Raw genomic sequence first — 9,023 nt, 5'->3', positions numbered from 1 at the left:
ACATGACAAATACAGATGGTTGCCCTGACTGAAGACCCAATGGGCACTTGAGCTATGGGAAAACAGGCCCTACAGCGGCAATGCAGCCACTTTTTGACTGGGACCAGGTCCCCAGGGAGCCTGGAGAGAAGTTATCTCAGAATGGTTTGGGTTGGAAAGGACCTTAAAAGATCATCTCGTCCACCCTGCTCCTGCCTTGGGCAGGGACATCTTTCACTATATCAGGTGCTCAAAGCCCTATCCAACCTGACCTTGAATACTTCCAATGATAGGATGGATACAGCTTCGGGCAACTTGTTCCAGTGTCTCACCACACTCATCATAATGAATTTCTTCCTTATATTCAATCTAAATCTACCCTCTTTCAGTTTAAAACTATTTCCCCTTGTCCTGTCACTACAGGCCTTGGTAAAAACTCTTTTTCCATCTTTATAAGCCTCCTTTAAGTACTGAAAGGCTGCAGTAAGGTGTCCCCAAAGCCTTCTCCTATCCATCTTGAACAACCCCAACTCTCTCCGCCTTTCTCCACAGGAGAGGTGCTCCAGCCCTCTGATCATTTTCATGGCCCTCCTCTGGACCCACTCTAACAGGTCCATGTCTTTCCTGTGCTACCAGCCCCAGAGCTGGATGTTTCCCCTCGGCAAGTTTTGATAGCTGGCTCAGATGTATGCCCACCTTGTCAGCCTGTGCAAAAAAGGCTTGGACATGGGGAAAGAAGAAATGTGAGAGAGGTGGACGCTAACCCCTGTGCACCATTTGGTTAATGCATTTGTTGGAAATGGAGGGTAAAATACAAGCGCGTGTGTTAGCCACAAATAAATTCCAACTGTCAGAGCAGCAAGGTTACAGCACAGGCCTTCCTCCAGGAAGAGTGGGAGCAAAATTCAGCCCAGCTCTAGCTACTGTTAATGTGGAATTTGGTCAACTTATGAAAGGGGTCTCTATGACATGGTTGCCTGTAGGGGACTTAGTGACCCAGAAACTGCCTTCCACGTCTCTTAAGCTCAGGTCAGACTGACCCTCCATTACCAAATCTCAATAACAGGTCCAGAGTCCTCAACAGCTTCTTGCCTATCCCACTGAGCTGGATCTGCTTGCAAAAGAGCAAATGGAGAAACAAAGCAGGACCTTTGACCCTTTGCTATCGCTATATTAGCTCCACATAAATGCCGGTGTCTCAGATGAGCATCTACCTCAGCTTCGGCCTGAGAAAGAGAGAGAAAGCAGGACAGGTAAGAGCTGAACTCTCTCTTCTGGGTGGTATGGACTTTGTGACTGGTGTATCTAGGACATAGAGAAGTGAGCGGAGGTGGTCTTCTATTTTGCCCCATTTCTTATGGCAAGCCAAAAAGTGTGAGTCCTTCTCACGTCCAATAGCCAGGAATATTGCTGAAATGGAGGAGGGTGGGAGTGCTTGAGGTGACCCGGACTGAAGCTGAATGATGGATGCTTCGTAAGACACCCAAGAGGGTCAAGCCCACAGTAGGGATTGCAGACTTTCAGTGCTGGAAGATACGTAACCTTTTCCCAGCTGCCTTCACCACAGGGACAACAGGCTCTAAAGTGGGTAAGATCCTTTCTTTATGCTTTTGGGAAGCAAATTTATACCTTTTATCTACAGAGGAAGAAACTGGCTCTAGGATTAAAAATCAAGGAAGGGTGGTAACGGAGCAACTGCTGCTGGTCAGCAAATGTCTAGTGAAGATGGAGTAGTAGCTTTTGGAGGTAATCTGTGCACAGAAGGAAATACAAATGGATGGATATTTCCTTACTGTGGGATAAGAAGGAGCATTGACTTGTAGCTACCTGGCACAGGATTTAGCAAAGCAGACACATGTAATAGCCTTGCAGCCTTTTTGCCATTGCAATTCCTAACACTGATGTTTTCCTCATGTTGCTCTGAGTGATGTAGCCCTCTAATTCAGGGCATAAATCAGTTTTAACTTCTAAACACCTTTGTAAGTGCAGCGTATTTGAAAAGCTTGTTTAGATGTAATGTCATCTTTTCAATGTACCAAATTTTCAAGAGTTCCTCCAATTCTGACTTTTTTAATAGACAAAATAAATGGGGTTGGATGAGGCTAAAGTTTGCACTTACTCACTTTCGAGAACTTGTTCTGCCTGGGCTACTATCTGCTTCATTAATCCCAGTGTGGAAAAGACAAGAGAACCTAGTTGGGTAGTTGGATTTTTCCTCAACTGGAGCAAGACAAAATACTCAGATCACCAGCTCACTAAGATGATCATTGTCTGTGATGCACTCACAATGTTCTTCAGAGCAATTTACCAAAAAAAAGGAAACAAAAAAATCCCATGTTACGAATTTTTCAGTTGTACTTATGTATGGAGGAAGCCTATTCTGACTTCTGACAATTTTAGTGGTTTGCTTATGTGCTGAAACAAGGTATTTTAGCTCTTGTATCAAAGAAGTAGCTTTGACTGTCACGTATTTCTTGGAGCTCTGAAAGCTATCATTCATTGTGGATATTTGTAAATATACAAATAAAGGGACACTTCCATTTTTATACTATCTTTTCCTCACTTCTTCAGAGGAAATGCACCATGAACTTTCCTGTTCTCTTCTTCATTTATTGGTTAGGTTTGTTGCAAAAATCTGGTGTTTAAATGACATGTTTTATTTCTCTGAAAACAAACAAAACATTGTATGCTGATTCCAGCAGGTCTCTTGCTGTAGAGAGTGGAACTGGTACTGCAAACCATGGTGCAATCCAGGGCATTGGTGATAGCTCTGATTCTGCTCCTTAGCACCACTCTCCCTGGTAAGTCTGAAAAGCTTTTCTGCCTGCCTGAGACAAGGCTCAGCTCTACAGGTTCTCACTTGCCGTAGAGAAGTCCAACCCATCCATAAAGTAGGATTGAAGCCCAATAACACAGTTCAAGACCATGAATATATAGTGCTCAGCAGTATGAAACAAGTCAGTAGGGGCCTGGCATGAAAATTGTCCATACCTGATGCAAATACTCTGCCATGTAAAGCCCATGGCCTAGCTGCCCAAAAATGAGTGATGAGGTGCTGCTGGATGCTACTAGAGTGAATTCTGGGGGAGACTTTGAATCTCAGAACCTCAAGTCGCTTCCCACTGTGCCTGGGGGATTATATCAGTGACACAAGTGACTGAAGAAGCCTCAAGTTTTTTGCCTCCTCTTTCTCAGAAGTGCACTCAAAGTCCATCTTTGAGAGAGACCGTCGTGACTGGTTGGTAATCCCCGACGCAATTGCAGCTTACATCTATGAAACTGTGAACAAGATGTCCCCTAAAGTTGGCCAGTTCTTGGTGGATGCTGCCCAGACTCCAGTAGTTGTTGTGACCAGGTATGGAAAGATCTTCTGCACTAGCACTGCAATAGCCATGGGTGGAGAGGGAAAGGGAGGAGTAGGAGAAAGAACAGATTAATCAAGTACCTATACCAGGAGACCCAATGGGAAATGAATCGGCAACCAAAGCCTGATGTGACTACAATGGAAGTGGGGTGCTAGAAAGGTGGGATGGGATGCTATCGTTTCACGTGAAAGTGCAAACTCTTCCCAGGGATGCACATTGAACACGGCAATGCTCATGGGGTTAGAAGGCACTGCTCTTTATAAATGAGTAGTGAGGGAGGGGCCACTGGCTGGTGGGGGATCAGCCGCCCTGGAAAGGTGCTGTGGTGCTGTCTGTGAGGGGCTGAGTACTGAAGGTGCCAGGAAACACTGCTGTCACTAAATGCAAATCACAAAATTGGCTCTAGCTGTAAGTACATACTCCTCAAAGGGGAAAGTGTTTCCTCCCAAAAGGAAAAGCATGATGACCCAAGAGATACGGTTTCATGTAACTCATGGCAAACACGTACTGGTGATTCCTGTCTTCTGAGGTAAGCCCCTCTGGGACTGCTGAGGAGCTCTATGCTTTCAGTGACAGGCAGTGTGATAACTACAGCAGAGATTACCCTCATGTATTTGTGTATCTCACCACGTACGCTGTCATCTCCTGCAGGAACTTCCTCATCAGAGAAACAACTAAACTCAGTATACTGGCGGAACAGCTGATGGAGAAAATAAAGAACCTGTGGTACACAAGAGTTCTAGGCTACTAGCCAGACGAATACAAGTCAGCGTTTCCTGATGGGAGTTGGTAGCACCCTGCAGTGTCCTCTTTCCCCCTGCCCCTACTACTGACCGAGATAAGTCAATAAGACAGAATCGATGCTCCTCTTCATGCCTCTAGAGGGAACCCAGCTTCAAAGACCAAAGGATGGAAGGCATCTGCTGAAGTCTCCCCCCAAAAAAAAACAAATGCTGCTGGGCATGGGGAAGGCAATGAGATTGTAGAGCTCTTCTGTAGCCAAATCCTGAAAATTAATTCCTCCTGAATGGCTTGGTCATTGACCCTCGAATAAAAAAATGTTCGTTGTTAACACTTCCTCAGGTTTCCTGTTTGTATTGACTGTTACAAAACCACATCCACCTTTGCATCCCATGCTGTTGAAAATGTAGCTGTGATTCACAAGAAATTCTTGCAGACAATGCAAACAACCCCTGACTGTTCAGGCACATTTAACTAAGCTCAGGTTCTTCTTGTCGGCGGGGGGGGACGGGGCAGGGGGGGCGAGGGCAAGTAAACAAATGGATGACATGACTACCTGATCATCTTTTGGGGTAGCCACAACATGGCAACTGTAACCTCACATCAGGAAAGACCATGAAATGTTGCATCCTACTGATTGTGCTCCTTGGTTAGGTAAGAAGCAAACAGGTGCACCTGTATGAAGTGTCTGAAAATTTCAGATCATTTGGGAAAACAAGTGCCAGTAAACTGAACTGTCCATCAATCTGAGCATGACTTGGAAAGTACGGTTCATCAGCCAACCACTGAGGCGACTGAATAGCCTTTCCAAAGGAGAAACAAGGGGAAAATTTCTCACTGTCTTCACGATGGAGGGTGATCAGTTTATGAGAGGGGTACCTATCCCCAGGACTGTCTATGAAGACCTGGCAGGTCCTTGTCAGCCCTGTGTAACGGCCTCATCTCAGATGCCCACACTGCATAAAGAAATCCATCTAATTTATCATTAAGCAAGCAGAAACAACTAGGCAATTTGTCTGAAATCACAAAGGGAGACTGCAGCAGAGGCTAAAACAGAACCCTCATAGCCTGAGGTGTAGGAGTCGTGCACATGGGCAAAGCTACTGCTTACAAGGGAGACCATTGCTACAACTGGCAGAAGGAGATTTCTGTAATAACTGCAAAGCAACGTTACTGTCTTTTAAGGTGCATTTCCATTTACTTTCCCCTCATTGGGGTCTTAAACCTAAAACTTTGTTCTGCTTCAGCATTACCCTTAGCTATCTGTCAGGGCTTGAGAGCACTAGTAATGGCACTTGCCTGGGACCCTCATCCACGCATCCTGCCTATGGACCCAGAAGCCACATCTAAGCTCAGGCTCTGGGCACCCACACCTGTGGCTGCTCCCTGCTGTCTTGGCTTACTGGTGGTTTTTCTTGCATGGATGCTGGACCTACATTGTAGGTAGCCTCATTCTATCCTTGTTTGTGCTTCCTGGATGGACCTTGGACCCATGTTGTAGCCTTGCCTCCAGCTCTGCCTCCTGCTGTCCTGAGAGGGTTCCCTGGTACAGCTGAAGGACCCTGTCACAGTTACTACCTCACCTCTGCTTGGGTACAGTGGGACTGCGGTAGGAGTGTCACTACCTGTGCTGTGGTTTCTGCTGGCTCCTGGCTTGTCCTCCCTCTTGGAGCAGCCCAGATCTTGCTGCTCCCTGACACTATTTCTAGATTATCAGGTAATCAACAGTTGAGTAGGGGAAGCAGGAGAAGCGGAGAAGCCCAAGGAGGAATGGTGAAATGTCAGTGTTTGGCCCTTCCCATGGAAGTATGCGAGAGAGCAAAGGGAGAGATGGGGGATGACAGGGAGAAGGCAGAAGTAATAGAGATTGATGGAAGAAAAAGAATCAGCAGCAATTGCTCTAAAAGCTGAATATTTCCTCAAGGCTACCCCTTTCCTCCCTCTGGGTTTAACTATGCAAATTAACTCAAATAGCTGACAAAAGGCTAATTAACAGATGAAGGCTATATTTCGTGTCGTATCTCTGTGCCAACCTCCACTATCATTGGTAGGAGAGCTGCCCTGACCCCACGTACACAGTTCCAGGCCTTTATTTTAGCTGGTTCTCTACGCTTTACAACAGTATTTGACCATCTCAGGAAAGCAGGCTTTGCTGTTGTTGAGCTTCAATGCTCCTATTGCTTAGGCAGCGTTGGGGGTGGAGGAAGAATGCCCTAAGCTAACAGTATGGCTCTTTCTCCAACCTGAAGCGCTGGATACTGAAAATGTGTGTGTCCACTTTCTTTCTCAATGATCAGAAAGACTTACTGCCAGCAGTACTTGATTCTCCAAAGCTTCCTATTGCCCCAGTCTGAATTTCATCTCCCAAGATCTTTGCTACTGAGAAGAATTTGCGTCAGCGCAAACCTGAACATGTTGTAGCTGTTGTCCTGTTGGAGCAATTTGGTAGGTTATCGATAACACAGGAGAAACAAGTCCCCGACATTTTGGGGTTGGTTATTTTGTTGTTTTGTTTTGGTTTTGTAATTACCAGTCAGATCAGCTATCAATATAAACTTGCACATAACCGTTTACCTGGAATAAAAAAATCTCATTTTGCATTTTCTGTGTCTCAGCAGCTGCTTGGTACCATGCACAATTGGAATAAAATCAGTGTCCCCGTGCAGAGCAGCAAGTTCTTCCATCTCTGGTTGTTTCACCACTTCTGCAGAGGTCTTGCAGATTTCTTTATTGCTGCCTGTTTTGCTGAAACTGTCTGTGCTTCCCTGGTCACGCATGAATGCGCACATGCATATGTATTATGTAAATGCACTAGTATTTAGAAGAAGGTTTAGAAAAGCACAGTTTGGACTGATAAGAACGTTTACCACATGAAAAAGCCAGAAACTTCATCTCTTTTTGCTACAGAGATGATTTCCTATCTGCTTCTTTTGCATGTGTCTGCTCAGTCTTTCTTTCTCCCCAAATCTAACCGTGGTAAGTAAAAGCTCTGGAGCTTAAATTCCCTCTTGCCCCAGGGAAGAACTCAGCATTCTGAGTTTTCTCAGGATAGAACTTGTTCTTTTGACACCTCAAAAGTATTTATTTCTGAAAGAGTGAAAGTCATGAGTCATATGAAAGAAATTAAATGTGCCCTTAAGAGTTCGGTGTCCTGGAAATCATTGGTTCAGCCTTTTCTATCTATTTGTATGCACTGCCAAAAAGGGCAGGAAAAGCGTAGGGGGTCATGTTGCGTTTCGAGCCTGTTGTGTGACTTCATCAGTGAAACCCAGCGGCATTTCTGTATTCCATCACTGCACAGCTGGAGCGCAGCAGTATCTGGTATGAATTCCATGCTAAAACTTAACATAGTTTTGATATTTTATTAAATGTACTTAATGATAACCTTTTAGTTCTTCTGCAATGCAACCTCCAGAAGATCCAAGCCAGCCACATGCTGATTAGCTGCTTGATATCTAACTGATTTTAGTATACAGGCAAAACTGAATCAGCCCATAGACCTCTGTATTTGTTTGTACTGAATCTCCTGATCATGTAGTTATCTATGCATTTGTATGCTTTAAAAGCAATAAAGAGAAAACCTTCCAGATGGTTAATCTGCTGTACAATCTACAATGTAGGGCAACCTATGAAGAGCAAAGTAGACAACCTCCCACTGCTACTTCTGAGCCTGGCGTTACTGGCATCAGCCTGTGGTGAGTTCCTTAAAGGCAGAAACTAGCAGCTGAGACAACATTCAGGCTGGGATCAGGTACGAAAAAAAAGGTAGAAAAAAAAAAAAAAGCAGAAAAAAACCCAAACATTTTATCCCAAGAGGGATCCTGGGGCAAATTAACAGGTAACGAGTGGGCTGTATGTTTTACTCTCAAAGTCAAAATATTTCACATCTACTCCCACTTTTCAGTAGGAATTAGCTTATTCTGCAATTTCTTTGTAAAATAGGGATGGAAATCACTTCCCAAGTGATGTCTGTGAAAGTTCACTGAGTGCTTCAAGATTCTTGGAGAGGCTTCATAACTCAAGTGTGCATTTCAGCGAGATTCATGTCACAGAAACTTTCTTTGTGAGTAATCATCATTCACTTAGCAGCTTTGGGAAAGCTTGTGGTGTAACTGGTTCAACTGAGCCCATTGAAATGAAATCTTAAAAAATGTCAGTTTTCTGTTGTTTCCGAGACAGATGAATAACACCTCACGCGTTCCCAATTTCTGCAAAAACACCCTTTCTCGCAAATTATTTATTATGGTGAATACTTTACACTATTTTCAGTGGCTTAGAGTGTTGATGGCACAGAACTGTTCGGCTTTTACACTTCCTAGTTCCCCATACCTCTTTAACACTTGGAAAAATCACAAATTAATGGTAACGAACGAATGCCTCGGGCTCTGCACCGCCATCAGAAACAGTGGCTCTCTTGTCGATGGCAACAAACAGCCCAAGTCCTCCAGCAACAGAAACCTGAACATGAGGTGTTCTCTCCTTCCAAGGAGCGATGACGAAGGCTGGAAGAAGTCATGTAAAATACTTGAAATTTATGGATGGTGGGACACTTCGAAGAGCCATGTGGCAATCTCCTTCTCCACACACACACACTTTCCACCTAAAGGTGTTCTATATTTTGTCCTCTGGCGATGGCAGCGCACAGCTGCGTGGGCAAGGACGGAGGGGTGCAGCCACCGCCGTGAGGGAGCGGGCAAAGATGGTGGACGGCTGCTGAGGTGCGGAGGTGACACAGCCTTTCTTCAGATGGTTCTGCGCTTTCCATAGCCTTTTGGCAAAAAAATAAAATAAAAAATAAACAAATTAAAAAGCTTTATGAAAACTGGACCCAGAGCAAACGGGTGGCTCCAGGTGTTCCGCTCCGGCGCCGTGGGAGGGGGCTGCCGGTCTCGAGCAGCTCTGAGGGACGGGGGCGACCGGCTAACACACACCGGCCCG

At 45.1% G+C, this 9,023-nt stretch overlaps 1 protein-coding gene across 2 annotated transcripts; it reads left to right on the top strand.

The window, feature by feature from the left end:
• Positions 1–1,217: 1,217 nt before the first annotated feature.
• LOC104281869 (apovitellenin-1) lies at positions 1,218–4,422 on the top strand. 2 transcript variants are annotated; one of them, XM_009879923.1, is made up of 4 exons: positions 1,218–1,232; positions 2,679–2,780; positions 3,175–3,334; positions 3,996–4,258. In XM_009879923.1, exons 2-4 carry the CDS (start codon positions 2,720–2,722, stop codon positions 4,093–4,095), a joined length of 321 nt encoding a protein of 106 aa, XP_009878225.1. In that variant the 5' UTR covers positions 1,218–1,232; positions 2,679–2,719; the 3' UTR covers positions 4,096–4,258. The 2 variants fall into 2 exon arrangements, with proteins under 2 accessions (XP_009878225.1, XP_009878226.1); XM_009879924.1 differs by having other exon boundaries at positions 1,220–1,232; positions 2,682–2,780; positions 3,996–4,422.
• Positions 4,423–9,023: the final 4,601 nt, after the last annotated feature.

The sequence above is a fragment of the Charadrius vociferus genome, unplaced genomic scaffold, assembly GCF_000708025.1.
Source record: "Charadrius vociferus isolate BGI_N301 unplaced genomic scaffold, ASM70802v2 scaffold162, whole genome shotgun sequence".
NCBI classification, from domain to species: Eukaryota; Metazoa; Chordata; class Aves; order Charadriiformes; family Charadriidae; genus Charadrius; species Charadrius vociferus.
Note: the sequence above shows the minus strand (reverse complement) of the source record. Positions and strands in the feature narration are given on the sequence as shown.